This window comes from Barbatula barbatula, assembly GCF_947034865.1.
Source record: "Barbatula barbatula genome assembly, chromosome: 21".
Classification (NCBI taxonomy): domain Eukaryota; kingdom Metazoa; phylum Chordata; class Actinopteri; order Cypriniformes; family Nemacheilidae; genus Barbatula; species Barbatula barbatula.
The window spans coordinates 7,114,085-7,135,658 of record NC_136784.1 but is presented as its reverse complement, the minus strand read 5'-3'; the positions used below and the strand labels follow the sequence as shown (position 1 = coordinate 7,135,658).

Genomic DNA, 21,574 nt, shown 5'->3' with positions numbered 1-21,574 from the left:
CCAAACAGCACGCCTCTCTCAAAATGTGCTCGGTTGCACAGCAGCTGGATACATTGTTCTTTAGGTATTAATAATGGGTATAATGTTATAGAAACAATGCAAAGGTCACACAATACAGTACATAAATCCAAAGTAAAAACATACATCTTTAACAGCATATTGCAATATAAGGTTTATTGACACACTATTCCTAAAACAAACAGGGCAAAATAGAGTGTACACTAGATGGCGTGGTGTACCTACAACTGCAAGAGTATTCGCCTTTCCAAGCGCATGTTTGCTTTAAATAATACATTTTAAGTGTTTTTAAATAGGACCCTTAAATCCTTTTAAAATAGAAGAAGTAAAATAGGAATCAATGACAGAAAATAAGAAAGATCATTCAACTTCTTGCGGCTCTGCGCAGACAGATCCGCGTCTAACTACAAAATACCGCGAGAGTCATTCGAAGGCATTGCTCTTTACTCACTCTCGCGGCAGTTTGATGTCATACGTCACCCAGTCCGTGCAGTGTCGTGGAGAAGGACTTTAAACTCTCGCGATGATATCCTCGGATGAGATCACAGACCGGAAAAATGACGTGTTGTCAACAAGACTAACAAAGTACAAAAGGTATTTAAACATATCTTGTGTTATAACGGTTTGACGATTTCTATCTTATACTAAGAAATGACGTCTTTGTTTATGTCACATACCTGTTAATTCGTAAGGGTTTATATTTACGCCTTGATAGCTTTGATGGCAATACCTCAATGTAAAGCTAAATATTCTTTCACCTCGTGTAATGCACGTCTCATTGTGAACGTTTTAACTCGCATTAATCGTATTTTGCTTATATGTATCGTGTTGGGTTTTATTCCGATAATGTCAAAAGGTGTGACGCATGTGTGGTTCATTTAACACAATCTTTTCTCTATGTTTGTCATATACTTGCTTGCAATAATATATATATATATATATATATATATATATATATTGCTAACAGGCATGCTCCAAAGTCCTGCTGAATAGCCACCCAGGCATCAGTGCCTGCTTGTCACTGTCCCCATGACAACCCCTCCTTTGGCCTCGTTTCCCGGGCAACAGGCTCAGGCTGCACGGGATGTGAACACAGCTTCACTATGCCGGATTGGACAAGAGACGGTACAGGACATCGTCTTAAGAACCATGGAGATCTTTCAGCTGCTGAGGAACATGCAAGTAAGTTCCTTCCATCAAAGACATTCACACATCTTAAGATCTTGAGATCTATATCTGTCTGCTTTGATCAACGTGCTTTGTCCTTGTCTTCTCACTAAGCTCCCGAATGGAGTGACCTATCATCCCAACACTCATCAGGACCGATTGGGAAAACTGCAGGAACACTTGCGGATGCTCTCTGTACTTTTCCGGAAGCTACGTCTCGTTTATGACAAATGCAATGAGAATTGTGCTGGTCTTGACACTATACCACCTGAGGTGAGTGCCTATCTCTCTCTCTTTGGTTTTTATGGTTTATCATCCAGGATCCAAGTTTCTTTTTGAAAGGATTGTTCATAAAAAAAACACACACACACAGAAGAAGGCCACACAAGTTTAAGTTATGGCATAATATTCATTTTGGAGTTACTTGTACTCTTGATGATCTTTTTCTTATTGTGTGAAGTTTTTTATGTCTAATAGAAATATTCAGCGTGTAGTAAAAATCTTTTTAAGTACAGCTTGGGTAGTCAGAAGTGGGTTTATTTGATCTCGTACATCAGGGAATACTCTACATTCATTTGCATTTGCCTACAAACTTTTAATCAGTGCATATTGTGAAATCTAGCTCAAAGCATTATAATTCCTTTCAAGTTAAGGAAACATCCTTGAATTACATTGGTCCTGGACTCACATAAACGTTGAAGTGATCTAATTATCCGTTCCAAGTCGGTCACCCAAAAAGCTTTTATTGACGTCATGTCTGGATTTGTAAAGAAAAAGCTTTTCTAGAACTTATGTTTTTCAGATCTTCCTAAGTGTTGCTGTGGCTTCTGAGGTTTAGCAGGCCACAGAACATCTGGAAGAAAATGTTTAAATTGTTTAAACGGGAGCTGTGATGAGAAGACTGCACAGGAAATATGACTTAGGCAGACTATATGTGATTTAATGACCTAAATGTGTATAAGAACAGTGATTTTACTCTCCTTCCTCGACCAATTCAACTTGCTTGTCAAGCACTGCACCAATATGTATGTACTGTAATTCATGGTTATTATTTTCATCACAAACATGCTTTCTTTCTATTAGCGTGAGGCTTGTTTTTGAATGTGGCTTCATCCTAAATAGCAATTCGCGTTCTGCACTATCTATTGGTTGCATTTGCATATTCCTTTATTGAATCGGGTCTCATAAACAGCGCAGACTATGTGTTCAAATAAACAACTCTATTAGTTACCGTTCGTTCTCAGCGAACTCCCCACTTAGAATTGGAGCGAGCGTACAATTGGTCTGTTGAGCTGTTCAAACCAGTCATTCGTGCCAGCTTTTCGTCTTTTATTGAAGACAGCGGTGGAAAAAGTCATTAGATCTGCTGTAACGTCAACCGGAGGGTATGAACAACAGCCTTGAGAGTTGAAAATTCAAGTTCTTCCTTCTCATTAGCAGAAAAAGCCCCTTTGCTCGCAGGGTATTTATTTTGGCTCTGCCTCTCCTGTTTAGATTTCAGGTGTTCCTTGCGCTCCCTTAACTCCTTCTCTCTAAACAGGAAGTGCTGTAATGGAGTCGGTTGCATTACCTCATCACCTGGCTAATTATCTGCAGCGCTTGGTAATGAACAGCTGGCAAATTCCCTCGTGTCAGCATTTTCCAAAGCAAGCAATTACTGGCTCCCAACAGTGGAATTTCCTGTATGAGGAAAGCGAAATAGCCATGTCATTTCATTTACCACCTCACTTTTTCCATCCACTTCAGTTCCCTCAAAGTAATCAACTCGAGTGAACTGCGCAGAATCATTTATTTCAGTCAGCTGGCAGACCGCATCCATCTTTCAGTGCCTGGGCCTTGAGTAATATGTTGTTTGTGTTATATTAACTAACTGGCCCTCTTCTAGTACGCTTACTGCCAACAGGTGGTTACTTCCTTGGAAACTGGATGTGAGTTTGGCCCATTGGATGGTATTGTGTCGCTGTTTTCTTTTGGATTTCGGCAAATTAATTCAATCCTCCCGCTCGCGCTTGTGTCTTTCCTCTCTTTCTCTCTCCGCTTTGCCTGTGGTTTTCTGCAATCGTTTCCTCAAAAAATCTGCCAGGGGCTTTTTTCACTTTCCCTTGCATTTCCTATGATCAAATTTTCCTTTTTTTGCTTCTCAGTTGGCATGTGACAGCCGAAAGCCTGCAAGGTCTGTTTTGGAAACCGCAGACCCGCAATATATGAGTGATTATGCTGAATTCAGAATGACTGCCGTTCTTTTTCTGTTGCCTGCTGAAATTATACATCATTTAAAGCTGTTCATTGCTTTCCTTTCCAGTGCTGTATGTGTTCAAGAATGAAAGATCTGCTCAGATCTTAATCTTGTTGAATGATGAGATTTATGAAATTGAAATTACTGATAATGTGTCATTTACCTCTAGTTTAATGATTTTATAACTCGCTATTAGTCAGCGACACAAATTAAATTTGCTTTTGGAAAGGTTTTTTTTGCCAAACTAAAATGTATGGGAATATTCTGGAAAATATAATGCTATATATAATATATATGAAATAATATTTCATATTGGAACAAGTGAATAGATTTTTTATAAATGAAAACATGCAGTTTTTATTTATGCAATCTATTATTCAACATAATCTAACATATTAACAATGTATTATTCTATATATTTTCACATATACATCATCTTGCATATTTATAGAATGAAAGAATATAACATACATTTTTTTCCACAATTATTTAAAGACAACAATAATCATTTTAAAGGGATACTTGTGTCATCATTTACTCACTCTCAAGTTGTTCCAAATCTGTATAAATGTTGAACACAGAGAAAGATATTTGGAAGAATGCTTATAACCAGACAGATTTTTTCCCCCATTGACTACCATAGTAGGAAAAAATACAATGGTAGTCAAAAGTGCCCCATTCTTTTTTGTTTTGACGACATTTTAAAGTAATTTTTATTACTATGGGAGTCAATGGGGGGCAAGATCTGTTTGATTATAAACATTATTCCTAATATCTTTCTCTCTGAACAACAACATTTTACAGGATTTGGAAAAAAACATTTTTGGGTAAAGTATCACTTTAATGCCGTTGTTTACAGTTAAAAAGTCATTTTAAAGTTATGTCAAATGTAATAGAAAAAAGAGCTGACTTGCACCTTCAAGTAGAGAACCTCTGGTGTTTTTCTTCACTACCTTCACTGATTCCTCCTGCAAAACACCAGCAGGTGTCACTGTGATGTTAAACCAAGGAGACCGTGATCTGGTGCCAGGCAAGCCACTCTTTATCTCGCAAGGTCAAAGAATGATAGAATCTCACGAAAGAATGAAGTACTTGAAGGATCTCAGACAGCATATGTGGGTGGACATTTTCGAGGCATTGTCTTGAACGCAAAAATGCATGGCAACATTTAATGAGATTCTTTTAAAGATTCTGCCTTTACACAGATTCAGTCAAAGGCTTTTGAGGGCCTCAAAGTATTTCAAACTAAAAGAGCAGTGCCCAATGAGTGATTTGAAGATTTTTTAAGACAGAATAGCAGAGATGGCAGTTGTATTGTAAGACCTTAAACCTACGGTCTGGTGTTTTGGATTTCTCTGTAAAGGCTTTCTGTAAAAGCCTTCTGAATTATGCAACGTTCCTTTTACTGTGGCTTCACCAGCTTGTTAAAACCTTACAATCTCATCTCTTAAGCTCTTTTATAGTTGAGAGACTATTGAACGACGCAGGCACTACAGTCAGCGATTGCACAAAGCTCAAACCATTGAAGGTTTGTCATTGATGGTTAGTTTCATCATTGGATAATATCACAGCTTAACCTTAATTCTGAAATGTATATGTAAAGTGATTATCCAGCTATGAGAATTTGTGTTTTCTTTGTTCACCACAGTATGCATTTTTTCCCGTGTATTAAAGACATTGCACGAGGAACCTGGTTGCTTGTAGCAAGCAAATAATCAAATGTATACTCTACAGTCTGCTTCTTTTATATTGGTGGGGTTTGCAAGGTGCCTTCTTTAGCTACAGCTGAACTCCATTAAAAATATATGAACTTGAACTAGTTCAGAAATGGCCTGTGGGTTGTGGTAGCTAGTAGTAAAAAATTGGGCGTTTTAAACCCCAGAAGGGGGAGGATTCATGACCTGGAGAATTGCAGTGATCCCGCATCATCATTGTGCCTTTGAGGAAGACACTTAAAATCTTCGTTTTCACGTGGAGAGCTGTCCAGGCAATGCTATCATATTAAAGTATTTTAGATAAAAACATTTGGAGCTAAATTAACTATAGCAAAACAGGTGCTGCATCTTTTTCCAACCTCGACCAGACTTATAAAATGGATGAGACTCCGCCCACACAATTAGAGCTCATTTTGCTTGCAGGTTCTTAAAGGGATAGACCTGTATGGACCTTGTTCATCTTTGGAACACAAAATAAGATATTTAGAAAAATGTTTTGGTGCCCATAAAGTGGAAGTCAATGAGTGCCAGTGTTGTTTTTACAGCATTCTTTAAAATATCTTCTTTTGTGTTTTGTAGAAAAAAGAAAGTCATACAGGTTTGAAATGACAAGAGGATTAGTAAATACTGAAAGAATTTGCGTTCTTTTCAAGGATCATACACTGTAATGGCAATAAAACACTGGCATTTAAAGTTGTAGCAAAATGACTAAAGCCATCCAAATCTGATATGAATTCATTGTATGCGTCTTTCTTTTTCAGCAACTTATTCCTTACGTAGAAGACGACAGCTCTAAACTAGACGACCGTGTGGCCAGTCAGATGCGTGCTGCCAGCGAAGAGAAAAGAGAAGTGCTGGAAGTTAATAAGGTTAGTAAAATAAATAACAACCAAGAGCAAACATCTTATTCTAAATCTGTTGACAGTGTTCATTAAAACAGAAGGAAGATATCTGCAGCTTTCACTCTTATAATGAAGTAGTGGTGTTTGAAAACTGACCCGATGACTTTCGAGCAGATTTCTTGGCTTTCGAGCTGCAGAATCGAAGGGATCTCACCCTAATAGGGCAGCGTTCTTTCCTCACTCCTCTTTGCCGTCAAGCCGGCCTTATTAAAAACGGCAGCATGCTCATGAAAGGCAGGCGGCAGAGAAATGCTCAGGCGACGAGGGCCCTGGAGCCTTTCACCCGCCAAATAGCCAGCTGCAAATAACACGCTGGTTGAGGAGACCATGCTGGGGAATAAAAAACGTCAAACTCAGGGGAGGTCAAGGTTGCATCAGAATGTGGCGAGCAGATGTGTTACAGCTCTACAGCAGCTGCCTGTGTGGCAGCAGCTGTATTGAAAGTCATGGGACGCCGGAATACGGGCTGCGCTGGATTGAAGGAGTAATGGAGGGATTGATGGACTGTGTATATGCATTGTGCACAGAATCGCAGAGTTAGGGATCTATAGAGAGATCCGCTGCTGTTGATGGATGGCTGGATTGATGCAGAATGAATCTTCGGTACGTTCAGGATTTAGAGAGGGAGTGTTTTGGGTGTAGGATGGTGATCCTTCAATTAGATTTCTTCAAATCTTGCAAAATTAACTTCTGTTTCATGCGGTTTACACATTTATCACTTGGAATACAAGTGTGGATATAGCATTGATCAAACTTAAATTGTATTTTGGAATAATTTACCTTTGTTATATAACTATAAAACTAAAGGTGCTTAAAAGTTTCTTCACAGCAATGCCACAGAAGAACCATTTTGGTTCCACAAAGAACCCTTCAGTCAAAGGTATTTCTCTTTCTTCTCTTTTTATAATCTGCAGAAACGTTTTGACCACAAAAAACAGGTTCTTTATGAAACCGTTTAGACAGAAAAGGTTCTTCTAAGGCATTGAGGAGCACCTTTATTTTTAAGGGTGTAGTGTACAGGGGTGTAGAGTACTTGAGTAATTGTTTTTGATTACCATACTTATACATAATTTTTTTGAGATTTGTACTTTACTTGAGTTCAATTTTAGCTAAATACTTGTACTTTTGCTTGACTATGTTTGAAAGAAAATAGTATTTTTTATTTCCTACAATTTTATTTACACTTGAAAAGTGTTACATTTATACAGGTCATTTTCTTACATAAAAACAAACTAAACTACCAACAAACCAAATTAGTTGTGTATATGCCATATATTACGCCAATGAGCATCTTTTAAATATATAATGTAATGAGCCAAATGGTAATTGGTTGTTGATAATTGATGTCACGCCACATCAATTACCACACGAAGAACCACGACAAATATTATTTAGGCTGTCACTGTAAGAAAATGGAGTAAAGCGATACAGCTGCGAGTGCGAGCACCAGGACGGGCCCAGCAAATCACTGAAAAACACTTTAATTATTTTGTTACATATCAATACACAAATTTGGTCTAATATTAAATTGAAATGTGAATTAGATTGTGTTCTCTGCCTTTCAACGTGTGTTTATACATAAAATAAGCATTTGTCTTTTCAAAAGTTCTATTGCATTTCATTTTGTGTATTAAGTTTGATCATGCAATTCGAGAATTCTAAAATTGTCACATGATTTACAATAAGGTAGCATTGGGAGCACTGACGCTCCCTGGTTTTTGAGTTGCATTGTGGGGAATTTTTAGGGAACGAATGTTTCAGTGCACTGAAAGGATTGTGTGAATGAGACAGTTCTTTTAAAATGGCCGACTCCCTGATCAGTGCCCTGACTACTGAAAAAGGGATTTGATTGAGACGCACCTTAATATATCTTGGTGAGTTATTTCCCTTTAGTTGTGTTAGTACCGATTCATACAGGATAAAATGTTGCTTATATATAATATTGGGAGAATAAAATGCACGAATAAGAATCGTTTAATTCTTGCTGCTACTTTAACTTTTTTACTTTCTCTTAAGTACATTTTCGGCTTGATACTTTGACTTTTAATGTGAATAATCACTCTGTAATTAATGATCGGATGGACGAACAGACCGAAATGGATGCGGTGGTGAAAGTAATGAGGCCTCAGATGATTAAAAATTAGCTCTCAAGTCAGATTGTTGAAACATAATGGTGGCAGTCTGTCTAACTCATCTCATCTTATGATAAGTTGCGCATTGTAATTGAGTCATTCCATTGTCCTGTTGATTGAGTGCCATCATTCGCCATGCCGGTTGTGCTCATGCGTGATTTACTGAATGGAGCTCCTCAACTTGGTGAAGTTGTGGAGAGATGTACGGTGTAAGTATGGTAATGCCCCGCTGCTTTATGGGCATCCTGTCTCTGAATGATCACCCCTCTCTCGTTATCTGTCGATTGGGGTAATTGCTGTTTGTCAGGGCCCGGCTGAATAATAACCCTGCAGTCTAAAAGCGTCAGAGAGTGGCCTTCATCACCGTGACTGATCTATCCACACATCTCGTACGCGTCGTGGAGGGTTTTATTGTAGCTTTCATTAGCCTACCTTGTTTCAAATCTCGAGGGTGGAGAATGAACTGGATATTTTAGCGTTCCAGAAATGATTCCAGTAAATTTCAATGCAATTTGGAGTGCAGAACAACATCACAAATTGTCTAACCGCCATTGACGTGAACGAACGCGGCTAGGAAATATTCATCAAACAACTCCACAGTACAATTTAAAGTGCCTCCTCCGAGCCTGTCGACCCCCGCCTTTTTGACCCGAGTCTCTTACTGCTCTGATACAAGTCTCCGGGTCCCTCGGGGACCCACGGATGTGTGAGGCCATCCAAAGGTCCACTGTAGTCGAGGCACTGTCAACTCGTGCAGGCAAGCGCTTTGATTGAATACTGCTCTAACTGTTAATAAATTCCTGTCACAGCCCATTAAGAAGGCCTTGGAGAGATGGCTGTTCTCATTTATTCTCCACAACTCTCTTCTTCCCCTCGCTCTTTCTCCCTCCCTAGCCCCCCTTCGTTTTTTTTTTAATACCCCGTTAATTACCCCGTCTGTCCTCTTTATTCAAATGAGAATGTGAGAAATGTGAGAGGAGGATGTTTGTAATTTTAAATAGGCCTCTCAGAAGGCAGACACCGGCACGAGTGCTCACTGTTATCTCAGGAGCAGGGCTCGGGCTGAGGGGCCGCGACGGAGCTCTGCTCCGCTAAACAAACACGCCGAGCCCATAATGAGGCGGGTTTGTAGTCTGCGTGCACGCACGCATTAGCCGACCCCGCTCACATGAGCCACTCAATTCTCCACATGGTTAGTCAGTTCATATGTCATCCATTAGAGCAGGTTTGACGGCCAGAGGCGTTTTAATTGGTGCACGCCAGGTCAGGGAGGAAGGCTCAGCATGCTCGGGGCACGAAAAAGGGTCATGCTGGAAATAGAAAATGTTTTGTGGCGGTTCGTTGCTCTTCGGGTTGAGGAATTGCTGTTTGTTTTCATGTTGTTACTTCGTAATCGTGTACAAATAATTACTTTTTGTTTTTACATGTGATGGCTGAATTAACATTTCAATAGGATATTAAAGCCACTTTTAGCTTAATGTTGGTTTTAACCCCTTCTGTGAGTGGAAAACAGTGACCAGTGTTTTTGGTCATGTGACTAAGGTAAAATAAAAGTAATGTTGTAGATTTAGCTACAAAAAAGAAGTATACTTCAACAAAATGTTTTGTAAGTATATTTCAGCAAAACTTTAGTATTTTTTTGTTTCTGTAGTAAGTATACTAGTGTTAGTAGTAAACTTGTAAGTGTAATATTTCAGTACTACTTGCAACTTAATTTGCTTACTTTAAGGATATAAAAGTTTCCTTCAAGCATACGGATAGTTTCAATTGTAGTCTCAGAAAACTATGGCTGCTTTCATTTGCCTGAGAGGCCATATGACTGACAGGTAATCACGTTTCGTTTGGTGCCGCGTCATGTTTGGAGGCGTCGAAATGTAAACAACGACAATGTTTATGAGTGAATGCGTTTATAATATACTTTAAAGTATACTCTAAGTAAACTACTAGTTTCGAACTTGGTGTGCTGCAAGTACAGAATACTTGTAAGTATTCTTTAAGTTAGATCAACATTGTACTTTTTTATTTACTGTAAATACTTTTTGCACTTTAAATATACTGTTCCTTTTAGGTGTTAGTTTGTTTACTTCAACAAAAATTAAAATATGTTTATTATATTTTATAATGTTATACAATACATATTATAGATTATAAAAATCGATTTATCTTTACTTGGGTTTCAGGTATTTTTACTTTGTACTTTTCTGACAAGCAAAGTAGACTGAAAGTATATCTTTTTATTTTAAGTATACTAATGGCACACTTGACATTTTTGTAAGGGTTTGGGTTATATGATTGTCTGACAAATATAATATTGGGAGATAACAATTTGAAACATTTACTGAAACATCATTTTTTAAAGTCTGTTAATTCTGCTTCTGCAAGTGGTACAGAAATGACACGGTTCACCTTTAAAGTGTAGTCACAGTCACTCCTCACAATATCAGTTATCAGATTATAAAGATTCACCCTCCATAGATCATTACACAAAATATGATCTGACACCGCTCTTGGATACGTTCTTTTTCTGGCTTGCTACCCGTGAGGGAATGTGATTTGGTTTCAAAACAAGCCCTTTTTGTCTTCTCAGCCAAATCCAAAGTTTCCATCGTCTTTCATAAGAACCAAGAGGCTAAAATTACATCTCTCTGTTTGGGCTTTAAATGGAATTACAGCTACACTTTCCCTGAAAGATTTCTATTGCTCATCTCTCCTTTATGCTGCCTTGGAAGCGCTCATTGCAGATGTAATAAGCTCCAGACAGTCTGAGAGGAGATGAAAGAGTTTGCTCTAAAAAAAGATGCAAAGACATGCCTGATTAGAAATCACTAGATCTGTCTTCTAAAGAAAACTTGTGTTGTTTTATCAACACCTGAAAGTCAACATGAAATCAATATTTATTTTGTTTCTTGTCTCAATACAATCATTTTGAATGATTCGTCACTCTGCATTATTCCACAGAAAATTCAATTCAATTTTATTTATATAATGCTTTTCACAATTTTAATTGCGGCAAAGCAGCTTTACATATATCAAAATAAAAAAATGAATTAAAATAATGCTGGGGAAATTAAGAAAATATACGGTATTAAGATACATGGCAATAATCACCAAAGTATATTTAATTTAGGTATATTATTATTTTAAATATTGTTATCAGGACTGGGAGCCTACAATTTCAATATACCCGAACAATTTGCATATAATACCTAAACGTGCGAAAAGTATATATCTGTTTAAATATGTTAAACACAAGTGGTTTATCTTTATGGATTAAACTATGTGAGTAACGGTGGCAAGGAACCAAAAATCCACTATAGATGTACAGTATATATAAGACCTTGGGAGAGGCCAGATTTAACCGGGCGAGCCAGTTCTCCTCTGGCATTTTAAAATGGCACTTCTCCAACCGTAGAGAGAATAATTACTGTAAGCTGTGAAATTCATCTGAAATAGTTCGCCGGGTTGGTAAGTGAAAAGAGGAAAGAACGAGTGAGGATAGAAAAAAGAGATATTTAGGTCTGTCCGATCGTATTCTAGTTCTGAATGACTGTAGGTTGTGGCTGTAGTTGTCATCAAGTGAATTGCCCATCATCACGTGCGTCAGACTGGACTGGAAAGAGAATCCGGAGAAGAACCGGAGCCTGGACTGACGACCTCTGGTTTCCTCTGGAACCCGAGGGGGAACATGAAAAGCAAAAACAGATATTAGCGTAAAGGCCGCTCACAGACAGTGCAAGAAAGTGACACATTATGATTGATGTGTGTGTGTTCGGTTTGGACAAGCTAACTATATTGCGGCTTGAAAGCAATATTAAAGAGATGAGTTTTTAGTCTAGTTTTAAGATGATTGAGTTTATCTGAATCCCAAACCTTGCTGGGGAGGCTAATCCACAGTTTTGGAGCCAAGCATGAAAACGATCGACCACCTTTAAGATTTTGATATTCTGGGAACTATAACAGACCAGTTTTGCCACCTCAGTGTGCGCAATGGATTGTAATCTGAGAATTGTTCACAGATAGGCGCTAGACCATTCAATGCTTTATAAATTATTAGGATGATTTTGAAGTATATTCTGAACTAAATAGGCAACCGGTGCATTGATAACAGAATTGGGCTTATGTGGCCAAATTTCCTCGATTTGGTGAGCACTTATTCAGAAGCGTCGCAGGAGATCCCACAACAATGAATTACAATAATCTATTTTTAAATATTAAATGCATGAATAAGTTTCTCCACGTCTAAAGCAGAAAGCATTGGCCGCAGTTTAGAGATGTTTCAAAGACGTGAGAATGCTGTACGACACACATTACTATTAAACGACAGACACACCTAGGTTCTTAACTGTGGACGACGACACAACCGAACAACCATCAAAGGAAATGTTGCATTCTACTTCTTTGTGTGAGCGTTGGATCATAAAACGAGGAAAAAGATTACAATAAAGATTTTAAGTCTTAATCTTGAATCCTGAAAGGTGCCATTAGGTTTTGGTTTCTCAAAGTAGGCGCCATTGTTCCATCATCCCTCCTGCTCCGCCTTCTTCTCCCTTCTACAACATCCTTCACCTCTGATCTGTAGTGATCTCCTCCCTCCATTGCCATCTCGGTCTCAACGCAGCGGGATGAGCTTTGCTTCCCGTTTTATTCCTCCATCATCCCGTCCACCCCCACCTCCCCAGCCGCTTAGCTCCGCTTCGAAACGCCGCTTTGAAGATCTGATGAACTTTTCAACCTGAACATTGTGTGTTTAATTGAGTTTAGGTTTTTGTTTATGAATTGCTCTAGTGGAACAAAAATAATGAGAGAGGGAAGGAGATCATTTGCAAATCATTTGCAACCAGCTTGGTTTATGTTAATGCGGGAGGCGTTTATAGTAGCAGAGAGAGTGGGCTGGAAATGGTCATGGAGGCTTGATACAAGCACTGTAAACAAAGTAACAATAAACAACACAATCAATAGCCCCGGCTGACAGCGGTCTGGGGTTGAGAGATTGAAAAATGCTATGGAGCGCAGCGGTAATCAATGAAGACAACCTTCAATACTTTTGACATTTCACATGTGGACTTTACTACCGGCCATACTTTTAATAACATATAGGAAATATAGATTTTTTTTATGGTGCTTGCTAGAGCGGCATGCCTGCCCAAAGCCTAAGTATCCAACATTGGCACGTAATTCGTCCCGCACCATTTGTTATAACCGTCTTGTACTATTCGAAGCTCTTAGAAAGGCTTTAGTCTTATTTCTGCTCAGAAAAATCTAAGGAAATGGTTTTGGGGCAGTTACATTTTTTTCTAGACTTCTGTCACTCAACATTCACTGCATTCGTGCCATCAGCAGTCCTCTCATATAACACACACAGCAGGGCCATCTGGCTTCAGCTTTGATCAAAATAAACAGCTGATGAAGCGAGTTCAGCTTTTGCATGTTCTGCAGTGGCATCAATGCCAAAAGAACGCTCCGTCCACATCATTTCCTCTATACCAAACAGTCCACTTGTGGGCCAATTCAAAGAGAAGACTCGTTTTTTTGTGCAGGTGTTTTCAGATAACCAGGTCTCAGAAGCCTGCTAGGGTTGCGTCAGGGATGGTATGATGTCACCTGGATTAGAATGAGGTAGAACCCTCCTCGCTCTTCAATCAGTGTAATCCCTTTGCTTCACTCCCAGACATTTACACTAGTAATTCCTGTTCAATCTGAGCGAGCAGAAACGCTGAAATGAGCCGAGAGAGACAAGGCGGATTAACCGTGTGGCATCCAAGGTCAAACAGCTTTTATAATGAAGTCTTGTTCTGCAGACACTTTTGCATTTTATCTTAGTTTTTTGTGGTTGAATTCTGTCTTTTGAAATGTGACGTGCTTTGATCGGACTGGATTAGTGGTTAAAGAGAAGAAATGTAGATCTCAATGCATTTTTCATTCTTGTGGTGATATTCTATGCTTAATGTTTAAGTTTGGGTCAATGACGTATAAGGATTTTCGACAGGCCAGCTTTGAAGTAAAAAAATAATAATATCAATCATTCAGACATTAAGAAGACAGTGTACACATATATGCAGAATACATTTTAATAAATTTTATATGATTTGAGTGTTTTCTCATGTAGATGAATTCATGTCATGTGGTGCAAACGTGATTTATCTTAAATTCAATTCATTTCCTTTTAGAAATTAGTTTTCAGAATGAAATATTTACATTTCTTTGAGTATCAAGTAATGATATTATATAAATTCAGAAATGTCTTTTTAAATATAGTTAACAAACTTATTTTTCCTGAAAATCACATACGACTGATAAAAATTATTTTATACCATTCACTTATAATTCATATTTCAGCCACAAAATTTAGGTATATAGGTATATAATAAAGTCACTTTTAGCTTAATGTTGGTTTTAGTTTTGACCTACTGTGAGTGGAACACAGTGAAAGGTGTTTTTGGTCATGTGACTAAAGTAAAAATATTGAAATGTAAAAAAAAATTGTATCTATATATTTTAGCAAAATTCAAGTATATTTTTAAGCTTCTATAGTATACTAGTGTCAGTAGTAAATTTGTAAGTGTGATATTTATTGGTCAAAGCACATGATAAGTGGTCTTTATATGTCATTGACCCTGTTACGTATTTGCTCATAAATGGCAAAGAACCGTTTTTGACAAACAGCCATTGTTGCAAAATAGATGCAAATTATCCAAGTGATGATGCAAATAAATCTTTGAATCAGTGTTTTGAATTGATTCATAGAAAGTGAATCAGTGTTGAACTTTTAAACTGTTACTGTAGTTTAAACCAGAGACTATGAAACATTCCGTCTCACGGGTCAAAAGACAAAGAAGCGTTGTAAAACTAAATCTTAAAATTGCTTAGAAAACACTGGCCAAATAAAATGTGCACCTTAGTGACCCCTTATTGTTTACATCTAAATACATTAGTGTTATTATTTATTGATTATTTTTCAACATTTTTATTAAGTGTAATATAACAAATATGTTAAACTGGAATTTGAGCCCTGGATCTCAACACCTCTCTTTTATTACATCTCTTTGTATCCTCTCAGACCTCACAGACTAATTTGTGTTTCCCAAAGTTTGGATTACTCTCATTCTGCAAAATGGCGCACTGATGCTACAACGTCATCCAGCTGTCAGTCAAGAGTCTAAAACACAGTGAATTTGAGCTATCTTGAATTTTAATAAGTCTGCATTTGATCAAAAACTCTTCCCTCTGCACGCATTATGGAGAGCGGCTGCTTTGATCTTGTCACGAGTCGATGGGAGAATCAGATGAAGGGAGAGGTAAAATGAGATGCCTTGTTTGAGTCTGGGACTGACTGGCCGTAATTCACAAAGTTTTCTCTGTGATTGTCTTTTGTCTATAAACATTTGAATGGCTTTAGCAGACGTACAAAATACGCCTAAAAAATAAAATATATATCCTGCAGAGTGTCACTGTAACGGGTAAAGCAAGGTGCTAGCAACACCAAGGTTATAATTAAAGTACATCCATGCGACATACATACAAAATGTGTAATACATATTTAATAAAATTCTTGAATAAGCAAAGAGGTCGAACGTTGCAAGGCAGCTGGATCACTGGCTAATTTCATCACAGCTAACATATCGATTAGGATTTTTGCTGTCGAAAGCTTCCGGCCCTCTGAGCTAGCCTCAGGACTCCTGTTCAAATGTTCGACAGGTGCTTTGGACTCTCTTCCTGCCACCATCATGATCCATGCTGACCCTGCCTCGCCTGTTAAGAGAAGCAGCGATCAATGTAGTGGTCTTTCCAGGTGCTACTCCATTCCAGCTGGGACTTGTTCACTTAAACTCTTCCTTTATTGTGTCTTAATGGTGTAAGACAGGAGCTCAGCCGGATTGTGTCTTTCTGCTGATTCTGCCACCACGGTTTCTCTATAGCTGTGTGTTTCTATCTAGCCGGCAGAATCAAAAGTGTGACTTCCAGGTTGAACGAAGAGGGTTTGTTAAGGTTTGTTCTCTGGTCAGCGATCCATAAAGAATCCACAAGACCTCTAGTGCAGTTTTTTACACTAGCGAGTTGCAGTGGCGGCGCTGGGGGGGGGGCTTGCGGGACTATAGCCCCGGCAAAGCACCCCCAAAGATTTCCTAATATCTTTCACGGAGTATCTATTTAACATTACAGGGATAGCAAATAGCCCGTCTTTTAAGCAGAGGCTATATACACCGACTCTGCCCACCAGTTTTGACGCTGGACAACTAGCCTCTCCAGTGGCGTATCGAGGAAAGCCTATGTTCACTACTTCATATCATCATATGAGTATTAAATGCTGTTTAATGTCACCTTAATTGAAAAATCATTTGCCCTCCACCACAATGCGTTTAATGCATTTTAATGTATATTAGGCTATTTAAATCACTCAGATTTAAACGTTCATGTGCGTAGTTCAGTCCAAACCATTGCGTCTCCTCTTGAACAGCCTAAAATGCCTCATAAAATCCATACTCGAAGAATTCCTTAGTGGTTGGGTCAGGTTAACTCGATACAGTCGAGCCTCACCCCAAAGGTGATGTATTGGGTTGAGATCGGAGTCTGTGTAGCCAGTAAACTGAAGTCACAAGCTACAGTATTCCCACAAAAGAACAAGGTGGAGATGATGAATGCTTTGTGACACGGTGCATTGTCCCTATGGAAGCAGGGCTATTCATTTGAAATAGGTAGACTGGGGCTATATTGAGATACAGATGGCCGAGTCCAACGCTTGTACAGTATAGAATCTAAAAAGAGGTTCAGAGACGCTTCTCTGTCCTGTTCTCATGTCAGTGTCATTGACAATTTCCTGGTCACTCTAACAAGCCGTTTCTGGTCTCATTTTTTTTAAACGTATATAAAGGTGCTCATATCATACATCCTCCGCTCAGTTTCTGAAAGACATGTACACATCTTGACCTTGTCTGTATGCTTTAGATGTTGAATTGCGTCAGTATTAAATGGATGTTTTAAAGTGGTCAAGTGGATTATATAGACCCATTTACAGCGGCCGTCACGCTTATGTCACAGCATTAGCTGGAGGCGCACAATACAAACTAGCACAGATTTGGCTACATAAGGTATTGATATTTTAACACATACCTGCTGCCATTGCCAAACAAAAACACTGTCATTATTTACGCGCCGTCTTGTCATAGGTTTAACCTGCATGAAAATAAAATATTAGAAAAATGTTGGCAATTGAAGATTGGTCACAACTGCGTTACATTGTCTATACAATAGAAACCATAAGAAACCAAAAGTTTTTGGTTACCTACATTTTTCAAAATGTCTATGTGTTTTGCCGACGAAAATAAGTCATAAAGGTTTGGAATGACACAGGGCGAGTAAATCATGACAGATTTTCATTTTGAAAGTGAACTATTCCTTTATAGATTGAATTCTAGATAAGCCAGATAACAGATGACCTAACCATAACATTACTAAAGAATAAAGTCAGTCTCATCACTATTTGTAGAAGCTACTCCCCAACACTGCATGTAACTGATACAGCTGCTTAAAACTGTGTCTTTTGTTATTTTTATCACAGAAACTTAAACAGAAGAACCAACAGCTGAAGATGATTATGGACCAGCTCAGAAACCTCATCTGGGAGATTAACTCCATGCTGGCTGTCAGGAACTGAAAGACAGAACCGCTGTCGGGATACAGACGGTCTACGCAAGCGCTGTTCTGAGATTGAAGATACAGAAAAAGGCTACGAGGCGAAAAATTGAACGATGGTAGAAAGCGCGACCTGAAGAAATTCTGCTACCCATAAAGCAAGAGTGAAATAGCTTTCAGTTCAGCCGAGTTGGATTTAATTTTCTACATGATGAACATTAGAAGGTCTGAGCATTAGAAGGAATGAGCGAACGCTCATTCATGCTGATTTAAAAAATATTTATGTTACTCAACTACGTACCTGATATTTCAAAGAGTTTGGATTTTCTTTTAAGTTATAATTCTTTAAATGCAACTCAGTGCAGAAAAAATGAAGTGTATAAAGTAAAACTATTATATTACATATTAATGTGGCTGTATTATTTATCTATATATAAAGCACAAACCTTACCTTATACCAGCTCTTGACAGCTTTTTCTTAACTCATCTCTGGTGTTACATTTCAGTTTAATGCAGCACACAAGGGCCTCAAGATCAAGCTGTTAGATTCAAGTGCTGTATACAGAATCATTCTTTACAGATTCATTGTCAGACAAATGAACAGCAGTGTGTTTCCCCTTCTGTTACATTGACAGTCAATAGCGCTGATTTTAAGAATGACGCACCACATCTCTGTAGCATCAAATATGACTTTATTCATTTTCTTATAAATCATTCATACAAAATTGGCATTTTGCTATTTCTTTATTACCTTTATAAAAAGTCATCTGTTAATTACAAGGATGAAGAGTCAGAACAGGAGGGAGCCAAAGAAAAAAACGAATTTACTCATAAATAGCCGAAAGTGGTCATGCAGGTCTGTTAAGAGCCTAATCCGTGAAATACAATTAAGTGTTGACGGATTATGTGAAACTAGTGTATGATAACAGCGGCAGATGATGCAACATGAACGATTTTGCCCTTTTCTGTGACAGCTGGGGGGAACAAACTCACAAATCAATCATTAAAAGGCACAATAAAAGACAGATCAGAGATCAGTGATTTAAACATGATGTTTCTAAACAGATTTCTGTATTGCTTATTGCTAAAAACAGAATAATGCAAGCACTAAGTAGACACGAATACATCCTAGTTGCCGTGTGTCTGTGTCATTTTACCACCGGAAACAACATGAGCTTGATGCAACTTACTAAATGAGACGGACCAGAAAAGGATCCGAAGACAAAACGGCAATTGCATGAGTTTAAATTGAGCGTCATTCTTTGGTGATCTTGCAAGTATGTTGTGGTAGCGGTAGCAGCAGCATTCAAAAGAGGCCAATTTAAAATGAATGGCTTTGTCAAAACAAGCGGGTAATTAAAACAACACTGGTGTGATTTAACACATTAACACGTATTAGTGTGGTTGTCTATACACGTAATCCGCATTAACAAGGGCCTTGGACACTGTTGAGCGTATCCCAGGCCTGATAACAATGTTGACAAGGGCATTAAAAAAAACATTGGATGCATCCATTAACTATCCTCAATCTCAAAGTTCAGATTCTTGTGTAGAGTATATTTTATATGTATAAAAAACAGTATGTACGGCAGCGAGTCATGTTTTCGAAGTGTCAATAATTTGGCCATTAAAAATTGTGCGAGGCCAGTTAATCCTGTGAAATGGCTGTTTAACAAAAACAATCATGGATATGTTAAATGAGATGGTTTGGGCCATTTGTGTTCGGTAAAAAGAAATAAACTGCTTTTGTACAAATGATGTTACTGTTTAAAGGGCAACTATAGCAGTAGCTTTCAGACTTGAAATGTAATGTTTATCTATATTAAGATTCGACTAAGAAAGGGTCTAGCAAACTTGAACGTCATGATGGAATTTCATTTAAGTTCTGCTGTTCATTTAGCTAGAAAGCTATAAAGTGACACTTCATGAGTATTATAGCAATTCTAAACATCAAATATCTTATTACAACACTTCGGACATTTGTCAAACAATAAATGACACAAGTGAAGTCTGCAGCCCAGGTTCCTAAACATTCAAGTGTCAAAAATGATGTAGTGTACAGTGACAATTCTGATGCGTTAAACAGGGAAAAATAAAGGCTTTGGCTCACTTCTGGCACATTTTAAGTCCAGTCACCTTCACAAAAAGGCCACTAAAGCACAGAAACCCTTCAAGTCATCAGACATTCAAGTATCTGTGAGCAGAGACTGACAAAATGCTCCATTCTGTAAAAAAACATCATCATCTCTACTCTGGAAAACATAGAGAACAACACTGAAGGGGCCCGATGCGTCAAACGCCGGTCGCCAGATGCGAAATCAATGAGAAAAGATGTTCATTTCGATAGAAAGGAAGTATATGCTTGGCCTGTTTGTGGCCGAGTGAGTTTTATATGCGAAGCAGAGTCACATTTTAAATGGGAGACCCGCGAGAGAACACAACAAGGCAGTCCCATTGAACTTTGACGGACAGCTCATTCTTCACACGGACAGGGAAGATAGAGGTGGTGAGAGACGGTCTCCTAAATTAGGACTATAAGTCCTCGCAATGCAACCTGTCATAATGTCAAAATATTTGAACTTTCAAAGTGCTTACAAAGGTTTTTCACCTAAACAGATGGTGTTCCTGCGAAGCAAGCACTCTTAGGCACTGCCTTTGTTTCGCCGCAAATATTCGACTGCAACAAACGTTTTTCAAAGCGTAGCTGTTTAATAATGTGAGGATTTAGGGAATTTTAATTAATTTCTTTTAAAGGAGGATTTGCATGAATTTAACAGGGAAAGTTTGACATGCCACTTAAAAAGGCAGTTAATGAGTTCTTGGCACAGTTTAAAAAAATAAAATACTGCTGCGCATTTAACGCGACTTCCATTATAAATGGTTATGCCACAAATAAGAGGGGTCATTTGCAATGTGTTTTTTGAACACTGGTATATTTCTTTGCGATTGTGAACTTTTCACTTGTACACTGTTTAAAAGCTAAATTAAACCCTGACCGAGCTTACGGAATCAATCCCACTGAAACGGAAAGATATCATTACAAAGCGATCCACAATTGCGACTTTGAAAACCTCTGCACACCAAAAATCCCCCTAATACCTCAAAAAAAGTAAGATGCGTTTAACAATGAACCCATTCTCTTCAACAACTTGGAAAGAACCGAACCGGAGAACACGATGACCGGGCGTCTACGTTGACATCAAAGGCAGAAAGATGGGATTGTGGCACAGTACAGATGAAGTGCTAACACAATGATGCGTCCCTCCTGTCTTCCAACAACTTGCTCAGGTGCTGGGAAAGATCATTCATCTGTTGCATTCATTATCAATCCCAAAACCAACGAAAAAAATTGCGTCTTGTGGTTTAAAGTGTGTAATGAATTTCTGAAGGTCCACACAGGCCTTCACATCCTGGTGTCTTTGTTCTTTGCTGTGTGCTGAAGGGAAAACAGAGGCAGCTCTTTTGCCATGGGCTCTTGCGCTGTGGTTCTCCTCTGCTCTAGGGAGTCTATACCGGCCCCCTGTTGAATGTCTGACAGGGGGCGCCAGTCTGGTCAGAGTCTTTCGATCTCCCTGTATTTCTTGCGGAGGATGGAGACTTGGTCCTTGAACAAAACGGGGTCCAATCTCATTTGCGAGTGAACCAGAGGCATGCCGCCAAACCAGCTGGCGAACTTGTTCATGCAGGTCTGTCGCTGGGCGAAGTGGTCCGGGTCTGCCCAGCGCGAGGCTCGTGATGACTGCGGGGGACAGACGACATCATGTAGATCAATTA

The 21,574-nt window shown here is 38.6% G+C and overlaps 2 protein-coding genes across 2 annotated transcripts in view; one reads left to right on the top strand and one right to left on the bottom strand.

Annotated features, from left to right (window-relative positions):
- Positions 1-547: 547 nt before the first annotated feature.
- On the top strand, positions 548-19,552 carry med30 (mediator complex subunit 30). Its single transcript, XM_079484620.1, has 5 exons — positions 548-612; positions 986-1,200; positions 1,300-1,458; positions 5,898-6,005; positions 17,727-19,552. The coding sequence occupies exons 2-5, from the start codon at positions 1,048-1,050 to the stop codon at positions 17,820-17,822; spliced, it is 516 nt and encodes a 171-aa protein (XP_079340746.1). The 5' UTR covers positions 548-612; positions 986-1,047; the 3' UTR covers positions 17,823-19,552.
- The window catches only part of ext1b (exostosin glycosyltransferase 1b), a 65,943-nt gene continuing 62,845 nt past the window's right edge, over positions 18,477-21,574 (bottom strand). The window contains exon 12 of the mRNA XM_079484619.1: positions 18,477-21,539. Coding sequence (XP_079340745.1) covers positions 21,354-21,539 — 186 coding nt within the window. The 3' untranslated portion in view covers positions 18,477-21,353. The remainder of the gene's footprint in view (positions 21,540-21,574) is intronic.